Source organism: Sparus aurata, chromosome 18, assembly GCF_900880675.1.
Source record: "Sparus aurata chromosome 18, fSpaAur1.1, whole genome shotgun sequence".
NCBI lineage: Eukaryota > Metazoa > Chordata > Actinopteri > Spariformes > Sparidae > Sparus > Sparus aurata.
This window is the reverse complement of record NC_044204.1, coordinates 7,177,341-7,205,248: the sequence shown is the minus strand read 5'-3', so window position 1 is coordinate 7,205,248 and position 27,908 is coordinate 7,177,341. Positions and strand designations below refer to the sequence as shown.

The 27,908-nt window shown below is 41.2% G+C and overlaps 1 protein-coding gene across 1 annotated transcript in view; it reads right to left on the bottom strand.

Moving 5' to 3' along the window:
• Positions 1-359: 359 nt before the first annotated feature.
• ankrd50 (ankyrin repeat domain 50) overlaps positions 360-27,908 on the bottom strand; it is a 41,350-nt gene continuing 13,801 nt past the window's right edge. The window contains exons 3-4 of the mRNA XM_030396690.1: positions 22,399-22,631; positions 360-5,964 (exon numbers count right to left, since the gene is read on the bottom strand). Of these exons, the coding sequence (XP_030252550.1) occupies positions 2,423-5,964; positions 22,399-22,631 (3,775 nt within the window). The 3' untranslated portion in view covers positions 360-2,422. The remainder of the gene's footprint in view (positions 5,965-22,398; positions 22,632-27,908) is intronic.

Genomic DNA, 27,908 nt, shown 5'->3' with positions numbered 1-27,908 from the left:
CAGCTTTTCTATAATGAAAAATAGAGCCTGACCAATACTTAGCTTTTTTGGGCCAATTCCAACACCGATATTTGGAGGCAACAAGTCCTGTAATTGAAATATCGGCTGACAGACACGTTTTGAGCAATGATCCCTCAAATGTGGTTAACAAACACTAATGATAAAGATGTGTAAAAGAACATTTTCATATCAGCACATATCGGGCAATGTATAGGCCAGTAATGATATATCTGCGATAGGCCACTATCGGCCAACTGACATCATAAAGCAACACTTCCATAACTAAATTATTTAAATTATTGTTCTGCATTCCTCATTTCTGTGCATTTTGTTGAAATAGTGTGAAAAAATGTGCAACATTTGTTTTTCAGCAGTAAAGCAAATATGTTTATTAAGCACTTTAATATACATCAGAAAATTCCACTTCATATAATACAGGAATTCTTTTTAAATGAAAGTTGAATGTACATGGGAAGCTATTTACAATCCAGTCACTGACGGTCAAATCAAAGATGACAGACAAAACACAGTCAAGACAAACAAGATAACTGCTTAATAAGACCATACAGTATGTTTTGCAACACTGCTTCTAGACCCGATCCTGCCTTGAATCCTTCCATTGACCCTTCATGGCATACCTTTGAGCTACTGTAGTACTGGAGAGATGAGCGCTTTCACTAGGGCTTATTAGTGTTTGTGCATGCGATAGGTTTCTACTCCCCCCGATCCCGCTTCTTGGCGAAAAAAAACAACAACTCACTGTTGACAATATGAAAAGCCTGCAAAAATATGACACAGTCTGTAAACGCTAACGCAGCTCCATAGAGTTCATGAGAAACAGATGTTTCAGTTCCCTCAGTGTCACAGTCGAGCACCTACTCCCCTCTATCTCCTGCGGGGTTAAGTCCTGTTAAACTGATTTCAGCTTCTCACGGGGAGAAGGCGGGACAGAGTTATGTTGTTTCAACTTTGGCTTTACAACTCTGCATGTCAAACAATATCATTCACAGCTATGAGTTGTCTTAATGGCTGAACCCTTTTGAGCCGTTTTTTTGTGTCATGCCCCTGAAAAATCCAGCATGAATAACTGGAAATTAACCACATGACAGGAAGGAAACAAAGCTTGGATTTTGTTTCTTGCATTGCAGTAGGTTATACATGTCACTCTGCAGACAAATGCATTTCTCAAAATGTCTGCTTTCACTTGAAATCACTGCATTTAGCACCAAACTTCTGCTGACGGTACACACTGGGTTGTTTAAATATTTTTTACGCGCACACAAAATAATAACACACAAGCAACTGATAAATCCCATAGGGACAAAATTATCATTTTTTTTAATTTTCAATGAACCCCCCTCTTTCTCAGATATTTGTAATAATAAACAGACGCACAAAACCGACAAAATTGAAAGTCCAAAATAACTGCAGGCAACTTCTGAACACAGCACCATGGTAGAGCGTAATGCAACACAAAATGCAGCAAAAGTGGCTTTTTTCCAAAAATAAATATGCTTGTATATACTCATGAAGTAAATTGCCATAGCTATTAACATATTACACACAACATAGGTTTAGCACACTGACCAAGGTTAACACAGATTATTTGGGGTCTCTAGAAAGGCTGACTATCAATGCGCTTAAATTCATACCATGGCATCAGTTACTGTTATGTCCTGTGATTTGTGACAATGTACTCAGTGGCACATTGCTGTCAGCGTGAAAAGGTAGACAGAACAAACAAAATATAAAATAATAAAAAAAAGCATTGGTATGTTTCTCTCAAACATTTACTGATAAAACATGGATGGGATACAAAGTGAATAGAACAAATGCATGTCTGTCATTTTACTCTTTTAAAAGTGCATACACTGTTTATTAAATAGCATTACATTAAATTAAAATGATAGTTTGCATGAATACATGAAGAAGGCTGTAACAGATGTAGGCACATCGATGTATCAGTTCACGTAAGCCTTAGGCAGCAATCAACAATCATCCCTAGGTATATTTTGAGGTCTCCCACTGATGAAACTAAAAATCTTTTTTTTTTTTTTATGCAGATGAAAACAGTTGCTTTGGCACATTCCCTCCAATGTCTGCAAGACGAATGGCATTCAAGACATCTGAAACAGTACAGTAATGACTTGGGTGAATGTTTTGCCTGGGAGGAAAAAATCTGCCTATCCAGATTGAGACATTCTTCATGCAAGTCTGATTAAATCCAACTAATGGTGGTTGTGTTGAGTGCAATCCAGTTTCAACTAAAAGTCGACTATTGGCCACTGTAAATGAACAGACAATCCAAAGTCTTGTCTATGTGCTGTCGCTCTGACCTTGATTTCAACTTTGAGACAAATGCTTGATGTATTTGACCAAGAGCACATATGGGAGGATTTTTTTGAAAAGCATCTCTTACCAGCTATAATGGAGTCTCCTTTTTGTAGTTAAACCCAGGGTCTGATCCTTCAATCTGCAGTTTGAGGGCTTGTTTAAGGCTTAGCTCGGTTTCCCCTATGGGATAGTTCTCTAGAACATCCTGGTGGCCCCTGTTCTGTACAGTCCGAGGAACTGATACTCTACTCAGGAAAACCTGATTACCCTGGAGATGATAGTTGGGGTTGGTCATAATGCCATTCCTCTTCTTCTCAGAGCAGCTCTGCTGCTGGATAAAGAATGGATCTTGGCCTTGCCCCCTTTCTGACCGAATTGAACCACCAATCATTATCTTGCAATGGGGATCCTTCACTGCAATGTTCGCTACTGATTTGTTGAGAGCAATCCTCTTATCAAACTGAGTCATCTCGTACTCAAGAACCTGACCATGGGTTGATCCGCTGTTCTTGCCTTTTTTCTTGTCTCCCAATGCTCCTTTACTATTTGATGTCCCATTTCCGGCCTTACTTCCCTTTGTTGACTTGAGACTGGGTTTCAACTGAGACCAGTCAAAGTCATTGGATGGAGATGATGGCTGCTGACCAACGGACTTGTTTGTAGAGGAAGGGGACACAATCGACTGCCTGCTCCGGCTGCGAGGCAGTGAATGCTGCTGGATTTGTTCTGTGAATGTCAGTCCATGAAAACTGTCGATTGGCACAGTCTGTGCTGTGGCTGTCGATGATGTAGTTCTCAAGGAGGAGTTCTTTGAACTCTTGAGCGAATTATTTGATAAGGAGGATTTCTGTCTATCTACTGTGGAATCAGGAGATTCTGATGGCGAACTGAAAGCATGGACAGGTCCGTTGGGTAGACCACGTCCAGACGACTGCATGTCTCCTGCCCCTGTGCTGCCAGAACTACTTGATTTAATGGTGAGGGATTGCATTTTACCAGTCACAGCCAGTGGGGTTTTTTCTTCCATGGTGTGTACTGGGGAGGGATGGCAGCCATTTAGAGTTGTGGCCCCATACTTTTCCAGAAGTTTTATAATCATTGAATGGCCACCTTTTGCTGCCACCCTCATTGCTGTGCGTCCAAACTGATCAGCGTGGTTGGGGTCAGCGCCGTTTTCAAGAAGTATTTGCACAACATCAATGTGACCTTCTTGGGCAGCGATGCCTAGTGCTGTTGCTCCCTGGTTGCATGTATGATCCACATGTGTGCCATTTTCTATCAAAAACTGCACAACCTTTGTGTGTCCTTGCCATGCAGCAGACTGGAGGGCAGATCGCTTCTCATTGTCACAGGCATTCACATCAGCATGATAGTTTATCAGAAGCCGCACCATTTCAACATGCCCTTGCCAGCAGGACACGTGGAGGGCTGTTCTGCCCTCAGTGTCACACGCTTCCACATTTGCTCCATTTTCAAGGAAATACTCTGTCATGGCCAGCTGATTTTCAAGTGCCAATATGTAGAGCGTTGGGCGTCCATCTGCGTCTTTGTAATCTATATCAGCACAGTGGCTCAGCAGCAGTTCAACAATGTCCCTGTGGCCTTCTAGAGCAGCCACCCTGAGAGCATTCCTTCCATCATATCCCCTCTCATCAATGCATGATTTGTTTTCCAGAAGAATGTGTACACAGTCGTAATGTCCCTCTTGTGCAGCTAATATCAGCGGTATTCTACCATCATTGTCAACCTCTGTACAACGAGCACCTTGCTCAATAAGGGCATCGCACACTTGGCGGTGGCCCTCGAAAGAAGCCATGTGTAGCGGGGTCCAGCCTGCATCATCCCTGTGATTCTCATCCAGACCTCTGTCCAGCAGAGTTCTGACCACCTCCACATTACCCTGAGCAGATGCTATGCTCAGCACAGTCCTTCCCTCACTGTCGATGCTATCAACAGCAGCCCCCCAGAAAAGTAATGTGTTGACAACTGAGGCATGGCCCATTGATGCAGCAGCAAGAAGAGGAGTGCGGCCATTGTTGTCTGTGTGATCCACATCAGCTCCGCCTTCCAAAAGTAGATCGACAACATCGACATGTCCTTCATAGCCAGCCACAAGGAGGGGAGTCATGCAGTCTTTATCACAGTGGTCAACCTCTGCTCCTCTGTCAATCAGAAGGCTCACAACAGAAGCATGGCCTTTACTTGCAGGAACACAGAGAGCGGCGACTGAGAGGGCAGTCCTTCCATCCACATCTTCATGATTAACTTCGGCTCCGTGGTCCAAGAGGTGCTCGACAATTTCTCTGTGTCCCATGTAAGCTGCAGCAATGAGAGCTGTTCTTCCTTCATTGTCTGCCTTGTTGACTTCAGCCCCATGCTGAAGAAGGTTCAACACGATGTCTTCATGGCCTCCCCAGGCAGCAGCTCTCAAAGCAGTTCTACCATCAGCATCGGCACAGTCCACTCTGGCACCAGCATAAAGCAGAGCAGACACAACCTCTGAATGTCCACCCCATGCTGCAGAGCGCAGGGCTGTCCATCCATCATGGTCTGTGTGGTTTATGTTGGCCTCACAACCAATTAGGCAGTTGACCACTTTGGTATGGCCCTGCCTCGCAGCAAGAGTAAGTGCGGTTTGTCCATGGTTGTCCTCTAGTTCCATGTTAGCCCCTCTAGATATAAGCAGGTTGACCACATCAAGGTTTCCACTGTAAGCTGCGTTAGCAAGCAGAGTTCTCCCACTGGAGTCACACTGGTTGACAGATGCCCCATTGTCAAGTAGTGTCCGTATTGAGTCCTCTCTTTCAAGGGCCTGTTGCACAATACATGATGCATGGTCATCCTCATTGTTTACATGAGCTCCAGCCTTGACCAGAAGTTGCAGGACCTCCTGTTCTCTTGGTATAGAGGTGGTCAGAGAGTCTTTAGCAGGAGTGCCATTCCAAACCATCCAAAGAGCCAGATTAAATGGCTCAATCTGCAGATTGGAACTGACAAGGTGCAGTGCAAATTCCTGCACTTCAAGTGGTTTGAGCTGCTTTGCCCGACAAGTATAACTCATTGCCAACATTCGGTGTCCCTCCGCTGCATTGCACAAGTACTTCTGGGTGCAATGCTTAACATCCAGTAGCCACTCTGCAAAACTGTAGTGAAAAAGGATTTTAGTACTCCCAAGGCCATCAACCAACAACTTGGAGAGAATGTCCATCTTTTTCTGAAATTCTTCCATAGTAAGTGTCATGTTTTTGGTCCAGACTGCATGGTACAGTTCCTTGACTGTGAGTGGCCTACAAGTGGCCAGGATTACATTAAGGATGGGCTGGACTTTGGCAAACTGTTTTCTGACAAAAAGTCTCTGGCAGAGCCACAGGTAGAGGCCGTTGAGAGTACCAGGGATGTCACGGATCTCGCGAAGCATGATGAAGTTCTCCACCACGCCGTCCAGCACGCGCTCCAGGTAGAGGAAGCAGCCACTGCTTTTGATGTGGAGTTGGTTGAGCATCTCTGCTGTCTCCTTGGTCAGGTGCTGCCTCAAGGCCTCCTCCTGGTCCAGCCTGTGGAGGATGTACTGTTGCACATCCTTGACGATATAGGCCTTGCGCAGATCATCAAGGCTGATTTTGCGGAATCCTGAAAGAAAAGAAATGGACATTAGTTGAGTCTGATTACAAATGGACAAAGAAATCTAAAATGTAACAATAAATTGCAGTGGTTGTAAAAATTATGGCTGTTGATGATGAGTGTTACTTTCCCCACAATACCACTGGATTCATTATCCTAAGCCTGACCTTGAGATCATACCCAGTATTTATCCACTGATCTTGTACCTTTGGATAAATGGGTTAATTAAGCCCACCTTTGATTTCCTAAGGCAAAGGATAATTAACAGTAAAGCCATGTTGTTAAAGAAAAACCTTTCAGAGGAACTGAGAGCACAACCCATATGGCTGCTGGAAGCAGACATGAGGAGCAGGAGCTCACCATCAGTTTATCCCATAAAGAACTAACAAAAACAAAACCAAAAAAAAAAACCCAAAGAAACAAAACAAAATCATGGCAATTAGTGTAGTATATTGTGTGTGATGCAGAAGCATTTAATAATTTAGAGTGTGCCTGTAAGGATAAAAACAGAAATAATTTAAGTTAACTAAAACAATGAATGTATTATACCTGTACTGTTGCTCATTCATGTACTGCAACATACAAAGCATAATAATACCTGAATACGGAAAAGCACCCATCTTAGCAGAAAACGTACCTAAAAAAAAAGCATCTAATATCAACTGTCGCCAAAAACCCTCAGAAAGAAACAGAATTTCTTTCAACACTGAAACATGTTTGATTAGTCAGTCAGCCCGTCCATTGACTGGAGAGGTTATTAGCCGGATTATGGATTATGTTAGAATGTACAAGAATCAAAGTGAAGTCCAAGGGAGGCATAATTCCCATGCCTGTAGCCCACTGGTGGTCTGTAAAACATCCCTCCAGTGCTTCACTCATTATCATGCTACATGCTCCCAGCACAGACCTTTAGAAATCCTTCTGAAAAAGAAATGATCACAGTGGGTCTTAATGAATGATCTTTAATGGGAATTCCTCTCACAGATGTGTGAAAATGGCTCCAAAATGGCCTGGGCTAATGGGCATTAAGTGAACTTCCCTCCATGTTAAAACAATCTGCGCCTGGTCTCTGCTGGAGGGCAAGAGGAACATTTTTGCATAGTTATATTTACAGTTCCCATGGTTCTCGAGGTTACTGGGACAAAAAAAAAATGTCTCCAGAGGCACTTAGTGTTATTGACATACTGAATTTTACAATGACTAACAGGCCTTTGACTGTGAGAAAAACAGCTGCACTCTTCTCTTAAAAAGGTCCACTTATGTGCCATGGACTTAATAACATCGACCATTGAAAAAGGAAACTAAAGTTTTAATTTTAAGGCATCTCATAATCGACTGTACATTTTATGTATGGACAGGAAGCGGGGCTCTTCAATGTTTCATAGAAAAAAATCACGACAACTTTCGGCACCAGTACCTTTATTTTTAACAGTAAAGTGTGATTGCTTTGATTACATAACACAACTTTTCCCTGTACATAATATGAATCAGACTCTGTCACCAACCCTGAGGCGATGCTCTGTTCATCTGACTGCTATTGTGTGGGTAGAAAGCCTGTGAAATCTTACTCCACACAGACCTGCTGCTCACCACACCTGGAGGCCAGATAACAAACCTGCTGAGTTAAAGTTCCCATGCAGGTACTGACAGTTTGGACAACAGATCCTGGTAAACAGAAGGAGCAGTACATTTTTATCATCTGCTTCTGGGTTTGTTTAAGATAAGCAAACCTCCACCAACTGTGCTTGACAATAATCTTTTCACTTTGTCCTTGAGGCTGTCGTTGTGTTTCCAACTGATAAAACGGATGACAGTAAGGCATTCACATCTCAGATACTGACTATGTTTAATTACACCATTTAATAAATGGCAGACTAAGAGCAGATGAATGACCAATTTTGATTACAATATATCATTTTTAGGTTGGACTTTGTTAAGGGCACAACTTATCTACCATAAAATATTTTAGTTTCTAACCCCAGGCAAATATTGGGTAAATTTGGCCTTGTCTGGCATAATCCACATCTCGGGAAGTCCCAAGTTCCCAAATTGATTTGGAAAGTTAATTTGACCATTGACAAGCAGTCGAGCTTGTGCACCCACTTCAGATAGGGTGCATGCTACTGCATTTAGCTTGGCAGCTCCAGGGAAGATTTTGGCTTTAAAAAGGGTGTATATAACATCTTTTCAAGACAATTTGGGATTGTGGGGCTTCTGATGTGCCCATCTACTTCTGTAGTTGGAGAATGCAGCAACACTGAACTGTCTGTAAATGTTTTGTGGGCTTCAAAACTTCACTCAACTTTACATCTGAATGTTTCTTCTTGCGTGAACCGTTTCTTTAATTAAAAAAAAAATAAATAAAAATCCATATGCTTGTTCTGAATATTCATGTCTGCAAGTGGAATTAAACTTATGACAAGGATGCAGCTGTGCAAACGATTGAAATTAATGTAACTGTATAGGATCCCTCCCCAGCATTATAACATATAATGGGCCAGTCATTAGAAAAACTCAATGACCCTAACCCACTTCTAGTCTGCTATTTTTTTCAGTGACCGCAAGCCTGTTTCACCCTCCCTTCAGCCTCTTTTCTTCCCCTGTACCAGCTCCCACTGTAGTCCTGGAGAAGTCACTGACATTTCAGGAGACAGATCCATGGTAAGCATGCAGAGTATAGGTAAGCAAAAACACTCAAGCACATCCAGTCATCCATTTTTTCAAGTTTATATCAAAAGACACTAAAATATCCCTGCTCTCATGGTACTCACTGGTCCTCTGGTTCAAACTTCAGACATTAAAGATCAGCCTCATTCAATCAGAGGATTTCTCACTCCCCTTTCTCACTTTCTTTAGTCTTGTGTTTCATGTCAACTTCTTAATATTCTTTTGTTTAGATTGAAGGCCAGCCTAGCTGGTGCACATGCTTCCCTCCCCTTGTACTGATGTTTCTGAACTCGATTGCACTAATCACAAGGGCCTGAGTCTATACAGGCACATTGTATCAGATATTTTTTTTTACAACTTGGGATTAAAAACAAAAATGCTGATGCTGGCATGATCTCCTGCCTATGTGTTGGACTCTCTGACGCTGTGATGTCACGGATCGGTCCTCCTACTCCTACTGGACCCAATCCTTCTTTGGACATTCTGGGTTTGCTCCAGATGGGACAGGAAACCCACTAACTGAGAGAGGGGAAGAGGCCACTGAAGGGGGAAAACAAGGACAAAAAAGACTTGAGGGGACCAAACTATTTTTCACCCAGCTAGTCACTTCAGCAAAGTGTGACATTGTCCTGATGTAAATGCTCTATTCACATAGGGACTAAGAACAACATTGAGTGTGCATTACAGCCCTATTTTGGAGATGTTGCTCTGTCATGAATATTTTCTAAGGGGAACAAAAGACAAATGCTTCTGTGCTGTAGTTTATGATAAACAGTTTCTTCTACATTCACTGACACACCAATTACGCAGATACAGTGAGTAGGAAAGCTGGAGGAGGGAGGAGGAGACAGAAATTTGACTGAAATAAAGCACTTGTCTGGATGAAAAGGATTTCTGTGCAAGAAGTCAGAAGGCGCAAAAAAAAAAAGATCTCTTCTTTCACTAGGAAGAAGATGAGCAACAATTTCCACTTTAGTCATCAGCAGACATCACTTCATAAGGCTTCGATGTCAAATGTGAAGTCATGGCATTATTACTGCCCTGCTCCTGCAGATAAAGCACTAAAAACAACCACAGGAGGAAAGTGGTCCGACCTGTATTTGATGACTGTGGTGTAACAGGAACTACTATTAAGTACTACACAAGAATGCAAGAACTTTCATTGGCTACAAATGTTCAAATGCTGTCCAAGAGCCATCTTCTTTCTTTCCAAAACCTAAAAGTCATGAAGGCCTATGCTTTGTTAATAATTGGGCTATACAAACTGTAGTTGAGTATTGTGTGTGTTCAGGCTTTTTATGAGTGTGTGTGAGAGAGGATGGTTCAGAGTCTGAACAAAAGCGAGTACTAAACAAGCAACAAATGACACATTCATCAGGGTGAGGGATGCAGCTCCCGAGTACAGGCCTCTGAGCCAGCTGCTGCTCGTTACAGAACTGGATACCAGCCACAGGAGACAGAGCCCCACGTACAAAAGAGGGACTGTTTTCCTTCTAGATTAATTTTTCAGATGACAAACGAGGCAGCGTGTGTGCACGCATGTTGAGAAATAAGAAGTCCAAGCTCATCAAGCGGGATTTCGGAGTGGCAGTGTCTCAGATCCGGCACATTCTTTTGCGAGACACCATCTTAGGTCATCTGATCCATAAAGAAAACAGAAACCCAAGCATCGCTGCCCTCTCCTAAGGCTCTCCAGTAAACCCGCTCAACAAACGTCTGTTCGACAGCTGCAGTGTTCCCGGCTCCAAAAAACACGAGTGCGCCAACCTCCTAAACACAAGTATGTCGATGAGAGTCGGCTCCAACGGTCTGCAAACAACAGTCCTTTGAAAAGAGTGCTATTTAATCTTTGAAAAACACTGTTGCCTCTCTCGTTTGATTATATACACCCTCTAATTTCTACTCCAACAGACGAATGCGAGATAACACTTTCTACTTTATCTTTGATAAATGTGGCTTTTTCACAAGTGAGAAAAGACAAAGCCAGGCACTGAGAAGCTTTGACTCTAATGGGGCACTAATTCAACTGTGCAAAGATAACTGTTGCGGGAGAGAATCATTTCAGATTAGCAGCTACATTTCCTGTGTACTGTATATTTCCTGCCATACTAAGCGACCACCAGGCGAGACAGTGAAATGATTAAACTTTAACAATTAATTCATGTAACGCTGGAGGCAAAGCACATGAAAACACTCATGCCCCAACACGCCTCTTGCTGAATTTCAAACGGGGTGTGAAAGGGTTTCCAGTCAGACCTGTTGTGGCTGACGAGGTGAGGGGAGGGCCAAACAGGAATACATTTAACACACTGAAGCCTTTCTCAAACAAGGCATATTTAACCCTGTCTGCTGGCTTCATCTCTCTGCTACAGCTGCAGTATTTTGTCATTCAGACAAAGTAGATTTTTACATCAGTGTTTGTCTTCATGGCTTCGTACAGACTTGACAGGAGAGACAGAACAGCTGTGAGTAAAAACAGTTATAACATCCAGAGAGAGAAGTGTTTAATTCTCTCTCACCAGCTGCATCATTGATAGGTTTTAAAACTTATTTTGCCGTTGAAGCCTTAATTAATGACCACCGTGAGGGGCTGCTCGCACACGCTGCTAACAGCAGAACTACTGACACGTTTTCACCTCACTTTAAACGCATAATGTTCCTGATAGCGAATTCTGTTGCTCGTTTTATGATATCTGAAAGCACACAAGCTTTTAATGACAGGACGATAAGTAGGGACACTTGTTCAGTCATGCAGATAGCAAAAACATGAAGAGACTGTTGGCATGACTATTATTGTAAGAGTGTTGTTTTAACCTCTTTTGCCATGGTTGCACAGCAATAGAAAAATATTGTTTTTCTAACACTTTTTGGAGGGAACATATATTTACCACTAGTAGCGTATTAGCATGCATAATAATGGAATATTGACTCTTTATTAATAATCACAATAAAGCACGTATCCATGTCTTATTCTGCATGACCATATTCTACAAGTACTAGGCCATCAACCTCATCAATAACCTCCTAGTTACTGGTCATGATGTTAAGTAAGGAAGATTATGAACAGAATTGCTCCCTTATTATGCTTTGGTCAGTAAGGTGATAGTACCAAAAAATATTCACAGTTAAACCAGTTTTACACCAAAATTATTGTAACTAGCCAGGTTATTAAACACGGGGTAAATCCAGTAAAAACGGGCAATTGGTTTTTTTTTGTGCATTTCATATTCGGCGTCACAGATGCGCAGTGGAAAAGCAGCAGATCATATACTTCATTAAACTACATTCTAAAAGCCATTCAATTTGTTTAAAAAAGTGTTTATCAACAACATTTTCTTTCGAGAGCTGCTGATGGATGTAGTTGGGAGTGAGTCATTTCATTTCTGTCTCATCTCTGTTGAGAGTTGCACATGTGCAGTAAAGATCAGGCAGCTGGCAAAGACAAGGAAGCCAGTAAGAAGACACCTTGTAATGCCCATACAGTGCAAAGCATATTAAGATAGTAAATTCATGTACTGTGGACTACAGTCATGAAGAAAAATACCTTAATAAGTGCTTTGTAATGACTACTAAGGAGCCAATATGTTACTTATATACATGCTAAATTACCTAATATAAAGCTTTAGCTACTTTTTAGGATGAATCTAACGTAAGAAGATCAATTTTCTTAAATGCCTTGTACCTTTCACTGTATTTCCTGATTTTGCACATAAGAGACAACTATTGACATGATAAATGCATTACATTAATCTTAGAGAAAGGACAAAAATGTTCATTTAATCTCTCTCTCCCTGTATGTTTCACTGCAGCACTTACATTATTCCAACAGCATTCAATTCAGAGTTGTGGCATTTTCAAAATGATATGTAAATGTTACCAAGTGCCATTGCTGTTGTGATTCTTACATAAATGTGTGTTTTTTATTCAGATAATTTCAAAACCAGCTAGATTGACATGGAGGGCTGTAGACATGAATGGGGCTTTACAGCACAGCTCAGTTTTAGAGGTGCATTCAGATAAAGCTATCAAACAACCTGCACAACGAATAATACATCAGTCATACAAGCATCTCTGCAGAACACACCAGAAAGAGGTTTCTTTTCTAAAAACAGAGAATAAAGTAGCTACACATGATTTTGAATGACAGGAGCTCATTAAGGCGTTGACAACAGACTGAGTGTGCACCTGGTCACATGTGTATGCCTTCACTTACTGCATCCCATAATGGATATCTACGCTGAGAGAGTTGTCACTATATATCCCAGAGCTTCTTGCAGCTGCACAGATGACCGGCAAATTTTATCCAAGTGAAAAAGATTGTTACGCCAGAAATACACAGATCAAACAGGACCAAAAGTATATAAATACTCCAAACTTCAGTCAAACTGTCTATTTACCAATTTCTGCATATCCGGGAATAAGTAGGGCTTCTAAAGCCAATAATTCCTTCTTTCATGCCACATGGTCTTTTTTTTTCCCCCCTAGTTTTTGTGTCTTAATAGGTTTGATGATATCATGTTGCATAAAACCACAGAAATTTCTCATATAACTAATTTCTTTCTGAAGATACTAGCTCGCAGTCTTCATGGTGGCAGTAAGCTCTTGTAGTGTTCAGCCTCCAGTTCTCTGCCCTACATGGGGTCACATTTCCTCAAATCACTGCCTGTGTTTTGTTCCTCGTTACACCAGCTGACCTCACGGTGACCTCATTTACGCCTACCTGCACATGTTTCCATTCACCTGCACAAGAAACCAGTCGGCCTAGCATGTCAGTCGTGTTTCATTGGCCACCAAGTCAAACAAGCCGTTATCTGCTATCAACATGCATTGCCAGGAAGGTCTGGAACCATTTTAGAAAGATTTCTCAGGGAAGTGTCAAGAGAACAGTTCCAGCACGCGGACAGTTGTGGCAGCTTGCTGTGTGTGGGAACAGGTACTTGCAAAGTCATCCTTGGCATGCAGGTCAAGAGGCAGTGTGGTATAAAAAATCCCCCGACTTTACTTTAAAGGCTTTTATCCCTGCAGCAAAACCAGCCTGAAACATGCCAGGAATTCTTCTGCATTTATTCCGACTAAACCTACATTAAGACTTCATTTAAATACCCTTCAATTAAAGCAAAAGCTGACAAGTCGAGCTCTGTAGTAAAGCCTTGAAAAGATAAAAAAAAATCGGTCTATAAAAATGTGGCAGGGGCATGTCACATACCAAAGGGCATCACCTCAGGAGGAAAGAGGGCAGTCGGTGCGTCCGCCATGTTCAGAATCGTGTTATTGCAGTGCAGCACCCAAGGTGTTATAGATACAGACATTGTAGACCTGTAATTTGCCTGGCTGTCAGACTGCATTGTGGTAAATTACAGTATTCAGCAAGGATTATGGTCTTCAACTCATCCAAAGTGAGGCTCAACATGCAGCCTCACAGACGACAACTCATACATGAATATGGACATAAATCAGCTTGTCTGTGTAAGCCAATTCCAAGAGGGGGGGGGGGGTAAGCTAATTAAATATGTCGTGCTTGCTCTTTAAGCCAGGCAACAAGGCTCAGAGACGATCAATACTGAAAACTCTAAGAAGAGATAACAGAGATGGTTTTCATTATATATTGGTAGCATGAGGCAATTGCTGAATGTACTCTTTGGTTGAATGTTGGACAGTCTCGAGCCAAATGCGTGTTAGAATCTGTCTCAAACTTCTTTCAAATATTAAATAAAGACTTTTGAATTTCCATCTCAAAGTAGGCCTTAAAGCTTCAGTGCTGAAGATATTCTTGGCATCTCTCATAAAACTTTTATTTCATAGTTAAGATCCAAATTCATATGTCGCATTCGCACTAACGCACATCCAAACGTCTAAATGATGCCGCAAAATGTCATTCACTGGGGAGTCAGTAAGCAGAGCCATCTTTGTCTCTCTTCAGAGAGCATTCCACAGCCCAGAAGAAATAAACCATCCTTGCTGCTTTACGACTGTGTTTGTGTTGTCAGTTGGCCAGAAGATCTCGCGGTGAGGTCTCACATTCGACCGAATAGAAAAGTATACAAAAAAAAGGGTTTTGTTGACCTTTGGTATTTTTTGCAGAGGAACGACAGTAACCTGTGTCAGATTCACGCACAAGCCCCCGCACAAAGAGCTGCTCAAAGCGGTGGAGGAGGGGGCATACTTTAAACAGGCTGCTCTTTTCATTTGTGATCTCTGGTGGTAAATCAGGTCTGTCTCTTGGCAGGGTGGGTAAAGAAAGCTCCTTTCACGACGGGGCAGAATGTAGGTGGAAGATGTGGTTTTGAGTGATTGCCAGGGTGGGCTACTCTCTCTCCAAATACAGGAAACAAAAACACAGACCCACCCCAGAGTCACATAATTTCCTGAAAGGGAGCTGTGGAATTTATAATGACTTATCTATATACTGTGGGCTAAGGAAGAAGACCTGCTTGTTCATTTTGGGCTAAAAAAACTTCAGCAAATGTGTCATTCTAGGAAGGAAATGAGTAAAGCCTCCATCAAAATGCCTCACAAGATGACTGTCTTCTTAAAGTGGCCACATGCTCCTGCAACATTCCTCTGACTGAGCCAGGATTATAACCGTCTTAAAATCAGCTGTGATTCATAACTAACAGGGGCTTTTATGTGTGGTTTTTGTGTGTGTGGCTTTTTTCCAAGTTCCTTGCTGGCACAACCCTGCACCGCCTGCCAAGTGCCCCCTGTGACCAACCTGAAGAACTGAGAGTAAAATCGGGAAAAGACTGAAAATAATCATGTATTTTATGATGGTGGAAATCAATCTAATTGAAGTTGCTGTAACAGTGCAGAGCAGGAATGTGGTTATTTAAGGGGGGCTATTATCTTTCACAGCTCCAGTGGCACACTGATACTATATTATTATAACTAATGGCACTGCAGTTGACACATACATGCCTTCTCCATCTTTCCTCATCCCTCGCTCATGTTGGCTTTTTCGCTCAAAATCCTAAGTACAGCCTGCACAAGGACTTGCTTTGCATTTCCTTTAAACTGGGCTGTATCATTGTCATCTACTCCCTCCTTCATTCGCAGATTAGTCATGACATGCTGCCACACAGGAGGAGAGATCTGAGTGGCAACATCTCAGATCTTATTGCATGTGAGTTTTACCTCTACATTTACATTTTAGGGCATTTAGCAGACGCTTTTGTCCGACGCAAATTACAGCAATTCATACATACATTCATACACTGATGGCGGTGGCTGCCGTACAAGGTGCCGACCAGCACACCAGGAGCAGTTTGTGGTTCAGTATCTTCCCAAGGACACTTCAACATGCAGACCAGGGGAACTGAACTTCTTGTCTTGTTAAAGTTAAACGCTTTCACTTGGACAAATTAATTAAAAGCAAAATCCGTTCAGTGAGACAATCTAAAGGGTTCTCATTTGATAAGGAGATTTAAAGCTGAATTTGAATTCAATAAAACATATTCAATCATAACCCCTTCATCTCTACATCTATATATATTTCAGGCACTTCTGTCACAGTGATGTAGTCAGAGTGCAGTCGCTGTGACCTTACATGACTTATCTACTGAATGAGGTTGAGTCTGTATCTGTATCTGCCTGTACTCAAAACTGCTCTGAGTAAAAGCATCAGGCTGAAATATCAAATACGTAGACGTGCTTGCTGAAGCATACGGAATACCCTTTTGCTAATATCAATATCACAGAAATGTTCATGAATATCTGTTGAAGCTCACAGCTGTACTCCATGCAGAACTCCCTGGTACGCTCAGAGAATGCCTTCACATACTTACTACTTGAGTAACAGTGACTTTGACAAGCGTGCACCATAAACAATATTGGGCAGATGGTACCCATTACAGTTCAGTGATGCCTCCACACAATAAAAAGATCACACACTAGGCTGGATCAAACGCCACAAGGGGATTAGGAGAAAAAATTAGGCTGTAATTATTTTAATGAGGCCATGAGTGAAGTGAATTTTTGGAGAAACAATGCAAAAAACAATAGAGCGTCTTCAAAACAACCACAAATACATACCATTTCAGTTTTCTAATATATCAAAGTTGCATATCCGAGTCAGCATAAAAAGTTCAGTGCAATTTTGAAATTTGATCACATTCATCACTTTGCCCGAGTGAGAAAATGATGAGAGTCCAGGGTAAGAAAAAATACCAAAACATGTTTGAGAGGCTGTTTCTATTTAAAAGCCCAGCCCCCAGTCTCCACCTCCACCCCGCCCTCTCGTTCCCCTTTCCCTCGCTCTCTCCCTTCTGCCGGAGGCCTTGTTAAATTGGCACAGATTCTGCCCGACTCCCAACCAAAATCGCTGCCTAAGTGTTTCCACTCCGCTACCCCTATCATGGCCTTACAGTAGCACAGCAAAGAGCAGAAGCAAGCTTCTCTCCATAGGGCTGCTGTCACTTCGACATAAAGAAACGGCACTGACTTCAGCTTTAAGCACGACTGTGTGCTTCAGACTGATTTTTCTAGTTAATTTCAAATACAATACATGTAGACCGAGGCTTAATCAAAAGCGAGTGATCATATAATGTGAGTCAGCCAGAGGGATATTGGATAGAAAAAATTCTTGTACTCCTCCTCACACAAACAGAACAGTCTTTGTTTGCGAGGCTTTAGCCGAGCGGATGCAAGTGAGGCATTCTGCTGCACTAGTCAGAATGCCTCCTTCTTCCTGCTCGGTCTCAGAGGTGTTGAAAACTTCCCAAAGCACATTCCTCTCGTAGACAGACACAAGGAATAACAGTTGAGCAAGTAAAGAGGAATTCAGAGTTTTGCTCTTGGGGAAAAAGTAATCTCTTTTTTGGAAAAAAAAGCATTCCAGCTGATGCAGATAGTATGTGTCAGACTCTAGAGGATTAAACACAAATCAAAGAAAACTGAAAGTCTTTGGTTTATACTTCAAAAGGCTCCTATATTTTGTCAGAAATCTTAAAAGTCATCGGTGCAGACTTCTGGTGCAGCAACTTTTCTGCAAAATGACCTTCTGGTTAAAGGTCAGTCCTCAAACTTTATCGACACTATATTCACATTACCACAAAGTTCCCATCACCGCAGACCAGAGTATACTGGGAAACCCACACAACCTCCACCCCAGACGAAATAGGCCGCTCGTATAAAATAGGAGTTGGCGTTGCACTGAGCATGAAAGTGGAGTCTTTTGGCAGGTCACTGCCATCCCTGACTTGTAAACAATACGGAGGGTATTTTTAGGGGACACATGGCCTCAATTTGATACTCTGAAGTCCTTTGGTCTATTTTAGGTCCAGTGCTGCATGAATAAGAAGTATTCGCACTGCTGTATTCATAATAAGGCACACAAGCTAATGGAGGTGGAGGCTAAGTGAGTGAATGTGTTTGTGACTACATCCGTGTATGTGTGAGGGAAAGAAAAGCCAGTCTAGCAGAAGAATTTCCAGCGTTGAACTAAAAGCGGAAGACTGAATCTAGACAAAACAAAGATGTTGCTAAAAGGCAAGGAGAGAGGCCAAGGCTCACTGTAAGTCTGTGGGAACATCTCAATGCACAAACTCAATAGGATCCAATGAAACACTGACATTATGAATGCTTTAAATCTGGAACAGCATGTTCTAGGAAAAAAAAGGAAGGAAAAACAACATCACACATCTTCAGTTCTTCACTCCTCTTAGATGGGGGGGGGGGGGGTTCCTCTGTTCAACTGAAGTCTTGTTTTTCAAAAACGATCACTGGGCAATTCGAATAAAAGCTTTACCAAAGCTTGGCCACCCTCAAAGAGGCAGTAAAAAGCCAAAGAGATGAGAGCCTTATCCAAAGTAAGAATGAATGAAAAGAAAGAAGATAACTGCTGTTTATCAGATTGTTCCCAGATGAAATTCTCTCCAAACCATATAAAAAAAACAAAGACAACAGACAGCTCATCAGCCAGAAACATAAGAGGAGAGAAGGCTAGCCGGCAATCAGACACCTCCCTGAAATACTCTGAAAGAAGTTAGAGATAAAAGTTTGCCAGTAGTCTTTAGATCCATGGCATAAAGCTACAGCCATACATTCCCCTGGTGATTCACTGTCAACTTTATGTGCAACTGCAATTAAAATGAGATGATTTAAATCTATCGAGCAGAGACAGACACACTCACGCAGGGTAAACCAGAAAATAGGATTTAATGCAAATTGCTGTTGAAAGGAAATCAAATAGAGAACTTCTTCTCCATCTGTGGGCTCAAAGTTTTGGAAAATGCTGTGTGGAAGCTTTCTACTACACTGTGATACCAATCCACAATCTAATCTACCACGGGTACCTACACAGAAGCTTTGATGTTAGAGGAAAGTGTGGGTGGGCATGTCTTTGTGATTGTGGAGTGGGCAGCCTGCATCACAGTTGGTTTGTTGAATTAGATGCACAACGCCTACAAAAGACTCAAAGTGAGTTATGGTGTCCTTAAACCAGACTCCCCTTCTTCGCTCGCTGCCACTGTCACCACTGATCAGATCTACACTCTAAACTACACTTACAACACCTACACGTAACATTTCACTCAATCCCCAACATTGCACCCAGTCATTTACAACCTACTTTCAAACTAAATTGTTGAGTTTAGGTGAATATAAAACACATGGTAATCATTCCAACGAAAGGGGCTCTGATAATGGTCAGACTGAGCTGCATCATGAAATCACACCATATCAATACAAAAATGACCTCCACTTTAAAAGAAAACTTGAGTCTCGGAAGCCCTGCTGGTGACCTCTTTCATCCACGTGGCTTTTTATGACTAATGTAGTTTGAAGTGACTGACTGACGCCGACTTCCTTAGAGCTGCATTTATTTTAAGCTATAAATATTGTTAAGTGTCCAACTATTTAAGCCCAGACATAGGAAACCGTATAAAAATACAGCATACTATTAAACTCAAACCATATATTGGAATAATTTATGCCATTCTGCTGTTACATTTGGGCTGAAAGGACAAATTCACCCACAAATCAAAATTCAGGCATTATTTAATCACCCACATTCTGATAAACAGTTGGGTCAAGTTTCATAATCCATAAAACATTTCTGAAGCTTCACAGCAAAACAGGGTTGCAGCATTCTCCTAAACAACTGAAGTAGCTGGGGATTTTATAGGCTCCAGATGCCCTACCTAGCATAATCTAATCTCTGGCAGCACCGATATTCCAAATTGAATAAAAAAAATGTTATTTACACCCCGTCTTAAGCCAAACCCTTCAATGTAGCTGCTAAGCTAAAAGGAATGGCATGCAACCCGTCTGAAGAGGTTGCATGAGTTTAATCATGCGTCAAGGGTGTAAATAAGGTCTTTTCAAATCAGTTTGGGATGTCGGGGCTTCTTTTTTCATCGAAAAAAAAAGAAGCCCCCAGTGTCTTCAGTTGTTCAGGACAACATTGCTGTTTTGCTGTGAAGCTCCAGTAATGTTTTGTTTAGTTGTTTTCTTCCATCAGCATGGGGGTGGGCACGTTTCCATTTCTGGATGCACTTATCCTTTCATATTATAAGATAATTCTGTTCAAATTGTTACATTTTGATGGTCTGAAAACATGTTTATAAGGAAGAGAAATCACAGCATTGCAAATAATATTCACAATTGTAGTAAGATGTAAGGATTCATGTAAGTGGATTAAGTTTAAGTGTTCAACATCTAGCGATTAATCAATAGATGTGTATCATTTCGGTTCACTCAATTATACATTTTAGGGCTGCAACAAATGATTATCAATTCATAGGGTGATGTTTTTCTTCATTAACTGTTCTGTCAATACAGTTGTGAAAAGGCCCTAAATATTAGATTCCCAGAATCTAAGAAGGTATCTTTAGATTCCTTGTTTTGTCCAATTTCCAGTTCAAATTATTATAAGGTTACAATTACTGAAAATGAAGAAAATCACAAATCCTGACATGTTGCGTAAAAGAAATGCTGAAATTAATAAATGATTATTCAAATACTTGCTGATTATACGTGAATTATATCCTGAACATGTTTTTTTTTTGAGAGTTCAACAGACAATAGAGAGTCACAGACCAACTTAAATGTGGTAGAAGACATAGTTATGCATAGGCACTCTGCTATGTGTGGACATAGCATGAGTGTCTGCAGGTGCATTACTGACATATGTTTTTTCTTTAAACTAACACTTGTTTAAAGCCAGCTTCTCTAAAACAAGCCTACGCACCTTGCCATGTCACTCGTAGCATACCTGCAGAACATCATGGATTTCTTCTGAATAAACGGGAGAGACTCAATTCATCACCCACTTAAGGTTAAATGCTGTCAAACATGTTGTTGGGGCTGAATATCTGCAGGTTTTTCCTGTCAAAATGTTTGTGAGCATTTAAAGATGATACCATATGAATTTTGTACATTACAAATCATTTTAAAATATGCCTACTGTCTATAATCGACTACATGACAGAGACAAATCACAACAAGGTCATACCTGTCTATAGAACATTTTTCAAACGGGTTTCTAATTGGCTGCCTGTTGAGCTACTCTACACAACACAGCAGCTTCCTTACTTCTATAAACTTTGCATCATCCCTTCATGATGACACAAAAAGCGCAACGCTACTGAGAAATCAAAACAAAGACCTGTCACGATGACACAGATACCTATTATTTATCTGTAAAGTAACTCTGGAAATGTTTAAATTTACAATTTATGGCCCAGAATTGTATATAATATTACAAACCTTTGGGAGATTGCACTACACTGATAGGGAAAGTGCATATTATGCATTAAAGGAAGGACAAACAACATGTAGCTCATTCAGCCTTGAACATGCCTGCATCTCCTGAGTGGGAAGCAGCTCAGGAACGATCGGTTCGACTGCTGGGATATTACGTAATGGTTTAAGAGGCTAGCCGAGGGCTCGAGAAGCTCCCACACTCGGTGGTTTTGGAAAGGTAGAGAGGGTACACACAGCAGCGCGAGTCTATGGAGGAAGCTTCCTCCCACACAGTCAGATTCTTGATTAATGTTTGCCAGCTCATCACCACAGAGTAGGCTGCTAGGCTGACAGGGAGATAATAGCAGCTGGTATGGCACCATGTCATAGGAAATCAAGGAAGCACTGCAACTCATACAGAGGCCTGCCATGGTGACCTTAATCATGTCTAATGTTAGAGAGCCTATCGCATTTATACTATTCAAACAGCCATGGCAGAAAAGGAATCGCTGCAGGCTTTGTTTGTATCTGCAATTTCAGGTGAAATGTATCACATTGACTCAGACAAACAGCTGACACTGAGTGGAAACAAGCATGAAGCAGCAGTGACAGCTGAAGAGACTGTCTCATCTATCAAACTGTCTCTTAACGTCAGCTCAATTCAATCATGATAAACGTATCACGATTATTTCGACAGTGATGCCTCGCAGGAAACCTTAAAGTTTCGATGAAATCACATATGTCTACTCTGTATCTCACCTATACACCAGCATCAGGCACAAGGACGGCAAGAAAAGTGTTTTTGTAGGTATTCTTAATGATATTTTTGAGTTTGTAATTTCCTGAAAAATTATTAAAAGAAATGTTGGTGACTCATCCTTCACTCGGGGGCGTGCAGTAATTTGTCATCAGGTAAATGTCTCTTCCAGAATGGAATGTTTCTGGGATTATGGATTTAAGGATTATTGTACAAAAATACTTATTTATGACATGAAACTGAATAATATTTTAGGGGAAATATTCTCATGTGTTCCCTCTGATGGATGATGTCTGATGAATTTGAACAATGTAACTCATTAGGAGAGCCGGACTGTTTACCTGTGAACAGTTTGGTGATGGCCTTGTTCTGTCGTCTAGCAGAGCAGATGAGGAGCAGCCAGGGAGGCAGGAACTCGTGATGACTGGCCAGGAGCTCGGCGATGGTCCTGGGGGAGCCGGGGGAGGACCTCTGCTCCCCCTCGCCCAGCTGACAGCCTTCATCGATGGAGTCTACCAGCAGGAAGAGAGACTGCTGAGGAGGCTTAACACTCAGCAGAGGCAGGAGGACACATCTGGGGATAGAAGGAAGAAAGAAAGAAAACTATGACCATGTTTTCATTATTTTTGACTGTAAAGATTTTAGTTTTTGATATACAAACATTTCTGCGACACAGTACGAGTCTGTCTGAAAGCTGAATATAAATCGCTTTGGTCGGGCAAATTCCCAAATGGACAGTAAAGGATAATTTTTTCAGAGTAGAACTTTCATGGCGAGCAGTAAACTGCAGAGTACAATATCATTTCTCATCAGAACTGGCAAATAACAATTTTCCTTGTAGGAAGTGCACTTAGGAGAAAGCATCAGTCTGTCTGAGTTACTGTGTTTTAGAGGAAATGTTTGCTGCTATTACATTGTCAAGTTATTTTGCCTACAAACACAAACTGCAATCTAAGTGTATTACATATTCAGCAGATTTTACTTGGATTTCATCTGTTCAGCTGATCTAGAGAAAACCTTCACGACTGCAAACAGTCTATCGCCAGCTTCAGGTGGGAATGACAGGCAAGAGACATTAATGAAAGTCTGAATGAATGTTTTGAGTGTGTGCCTAAAATGGGTTTGTTGTCCTCTTTAAGCCCCATTAAAATAAATTCAAAGATAATTACATTAAGCTTTGTTTTTTTGTCCTTTTTGATGGAAAATTGAAGATCTCTGAGTTGTGGACAACAGACATTTGATGATGTCATGTTAGACTTTGTGAGACACTGATGTTCTGGTATTTTATGAACCAATCAAATAATCAATTGAGAAAAAAAATCAACAGGTTATTGACAATGAAACCAATTAGTAGTTGCAGCTCTAATAAGCTGACACCTTAAAAGTGACTTTTCAGTTATCTCAATGACAACCTGTGTGCGGACCATCAAACAATGGAACAGTGCTTTCTGATTTTTTGAATAAACTGCACAGGTATTTAAAATGTAAAAAAACAAATAAAACAAGTGCATACTTCTGCCACGACTCAACAGTCCCCTTAAATTCAATCAAGCTTAATCCAAAATCAAATATAACTTATTTATTCATATTTTATCATGTTGTAAAATTAAAGAAATAAAACACCATGAAATGGTCTTGTTTCTTGTTGGTAGGGCTGGGAACACGATTCGATTCGATTTCACTTCTTTAGGTCACAACTCAATTCAATATCGATTCGATTCAATATTGACTTAAATGCATCGATAACGATTCAGTAATAAGTAGTAATAAACAAATAATTCACTAGAGTACCTGTTGATAATTTTTTAATTAAAAAAAGTCATCTTAAATTATAAATCTTTCTTCTAGGAAGTTCTAGGTCAAATTGAAATGTAAACAAAGGTACTCGATGTGTTTAGTTATAAAATAGTGCAACCGTAGTTAAGCTGAGAAAGTGCCGTTGTTTCTGGGACTGCATGGTACATTTTTGTCTGACATAAACATAGACATGACCGCCGTCCCTCTGCCCTCCGACTAGACACGAGGGAGTAAACATTGACACTGACCCCCCCCCCTCCGGAGGAGAGTGCTACTCGCGGGCACACGGTGCAGCAGCCAGGGTGAGACCGGCTGCGCTGCAACAGACAACGGCTACCCGCCTCCGCAGCTCCGACGGTGTTTCCGCTGCTCATCACCCTCCGAACCTCGAGCGAGGTCGCGGGTGAGGCGCTTCCAGCTGCTGGCGAGGTACAGCAGGTGGTCGGGGCCCCTGCTTGCCCGAATCGATTCAGAGGATTTTATGAATCGATATTGAATTGGGAAAAAATATATTGCAATGCATTGATGAATCGATATTTTTACCCGCCCCTACTTGTTGGTAATTTGTTCAACATTTTTTCAATATATCAGATATATCAAATCATATGCTTGAAGACATTTCACTGTAAATTAAAACATATCTTTCTATCTGAGAAGCAACATAATACACACAGTCACCATGAACAACTCTGACTTTCTTGTGGCATTTCATTTTCAGTTCACTGGTATCAATTGGTCGGAAGTGTAGGCGTTTAAATATGTCTTCATCCAACCCCAGTTCGGTCCATTAATGGGCCCAGTGCGGATGATTTGAGCTGACGGAAACACCTTGAGCTGATCGAGTAATTTATAATTCACTGGGCTTTTTTGTTCTAGCAAAAAAAAACTTTCCCTGAAGCTAAATGTTCAGCCTTGAGATGATAATAAAGACGTGGAGGGAAATGTTTTCAGAAGCTATCATGACAACTAAACATGCAAGTCAAACTTATCTTCCTGCAAAATAAAAACTCATGTTTGAATATGAACACCCATTAAAATCTGCCCCGTGGCATCCAGTGACGAGTCAAGTTCATTTGGTTAGCATTTTGTGAGTTAGCATCATATTAATGCAAATATATTTTAAATGCTTCATTAACGTTTTGTCAATGCCAAATTGCAAGCCAGACATGGAATCTACTTGCTCCAGTGCAGCTTCAACTATAAACACTCGCTGAAGTGAGATGGCCAACAAATGCATTTTTCTCTCTGTGGAGTTGTGTTTGTGCTGGCATGATACTGGTTCCACTGTGACTGCCACCAACATCATGAAGCAGCCATAAGACCTGGGTTTGGGAAAAAGTCATTTCCCAAGACTCATAACATTACTTCCAGCTCAACTGGCTGCGATAAAGGATCTGCGGATTTCATATAAGTGGCATTTTAATCTGGGTCTAGGTTAATTAAACATTTTAAAAGGGGTGAATGAATCAATTAACTGACATGAAAACTTGATTCACAAGTGGAGATGGCTCGAGGGTGTCTGAGGGTAGCTGTTGTGTAGATCTACATCTACTATTTTAGCCCATGTTCATTATCTTTAAACACATGGGAGCAGAGATGGTTGGGGCAAAGTTCTGTGAGCATTCAGCCCATTCAACTTCCCCCTTGAATACTGTGTAAGTGTACGCATTGACACAGATTTAAAGTTTGACCTAACTTAACCTGTAATATCAGAGAGGTCTGATAACATTTAATGCCATTTATTAGTTGCAATTTGTTTGCCCTGTGAAAATATCAAATGTTTCAGACAAAAAAACTTGTAAATGTCTTGCCACACTGCACTGGATTGTTAGGTTTACTGACCATCTGTACTTCATAACACTGTTTTACTTACATTACAAGTCTATTTTCAAGTCACACTTTACAGGCAGCACTGTGAATTAAAATCATCAACTATCTGAAACAAATTTTTCAAAATGTTTTCCATTCTAGGTTGACATTAGAGATTTTTTCATTCATTACTCTGTTGGTTATGTTTTCTATTATCTGATTATTGTAGTGTGGAGTGTATTTTGATAATCAACTGAGTCATTTTTCAAGCAAAAACATCATAAACGTTTGCTGGTTCCACTTCATACATTTATGGGTTTTGCTGCTTTCTTTTGTCATTTATGACAGTAGTCATTTAATAAATAAAATGTCAGCAAAGTGCTCCTAATAGTTTCCCAGAGCCCAAAGTGATTTCTTTGACTTTTCATTTATGAATCACATTTAAGAAGCTGGAAGCAGCAAATGTTTGACATATCAACCCTACATTCTTCTATTTGATTAATCATTCAAATCTTGCTGTCCAAGATGAAATCCCTCAAAATGTAGCCTCCTTTCAGAAACACAGTCAATGACTGTAGCCCACAGAGAACCTGCAGCACCATCTGGGAGCCTTGCCAAAAGGAATGTCCATCCACAGGGGTGACTGTGTGTGAATGGTTTTGTCTTAGGCCATGTTGCCTACTCAGACAATCAAATCCACAGTGACAGCAAGTGGGCAAAACAAAGAGTCATTCTTCTCTCACAATCCAGCTACTTTTGGCCTGTCAAAGAGTCAAAAGACGAGGACTGCAGACAAAGAAAACTCCACAGGACGCTGGAGAGAAATAAGCTCAGGAAAAGCTGATTTAGTTTGCCACACAAACCTGACGCATACCTGAGCCAGAAAATGAAAAGTATTTCAGCCCACACACCGCGGTCTTCGACATTTGTACCAACAATTTTGGTTCTCGCTTCTTTCCTCAACATATGCCATGTTGATTCCATTTGCTATTTAAGACTGGAAACAAGGGATAAGAAGGGGGATGTGAAATGCATCTAATGCACTCGCCATCTGTCGCGTTGTGTTTGCGACAGCAGTGGCCATCGCCCCACCACAATGTGCAAAGTGAAGCTTTCAGTGTGACGTTTAGTGAAGATGTCTGTGCCGACAGGGCAGCACTGGGCACCCAGCCAAGGCCTTACAAATTTACACAGCTCATTTTATAGAGCGGGCGCAGAGCCTGAAATACATGCCACATACCCAAACACTCAGACCCATAAACACTGACCGAGATTCAGGCAAAAGCTTGAGAGAACAGAGGGTGAAATAAACTGAAAAATAAAATCGATGTCCGGCCTTGACACTGCTCTATTAGTGGAAAAAAAAGGCCAACTGGTGAGTCGAGCCCTCAGCTTCAGAAAGATCACCACGCAGAGCAATACTGACAAAGCTTTCTGCCATGATCAGTGGAAAACCAGAGAGGCCTTTTCATTAGAAAAACCCCATCTCTTCATTTAGTATCGAGTCAATTTGGAGGAAGCCTGCTCAGCGTCTTTGCAAAGTCAGGAGAGCTTAGTGCCACAGAGCTGAACGACAACAGCTGACTCATGCACCAGCTCATCCAAAGTGAAATAGACAACTCTATTGCAGATTCTTCTCTCGCACTTTCTTATACTTTATAATTTGTACATTATGCATTACGTGCAATCATGTTGTTCAAAGTAATCACACTGATGAGGACAATAAGAGTGATCGGCGGTGAGAGCAGAGAATGGAACGGCTGAACAGCCAGACTCAGACACCAACTGTATTCTTGCCGTTTCATTGGCCACATGCTTCACTTTCCTCCTCAATCTGTTATCATTTCACTCCAATGTTATCTGATTGGATATGAACTCCAAATCTTAGCCTTCCTTACAGGTTTTGTTCAGTGGGAATGCGTTGAATACAGCTTGTTTTTGAAAGCTTTCAACAAATCAAAGGTTTGATGCAGAGTGGTTACAGTGGAGCAGAATAGCAGTTATGTAAGCTGCAGACAGACGTATTTACATTAATTTGCGCTGAGAGTCATTCATTAGATAGATAACTCTCTGAGGATGTCAACCTTGCAGAAGTAAATTAGTTATTTTTCAAAAATACTGAAATGGCCATTAAAGTAATTTCTTCAAAACGACTGAGTAGAGAATTGGGCGATGTTTTTATAAAATCCTCATTAAGCTTAAATAACCGCAACGTGTCTCAGCACAAATTATCTCAAACCATGAC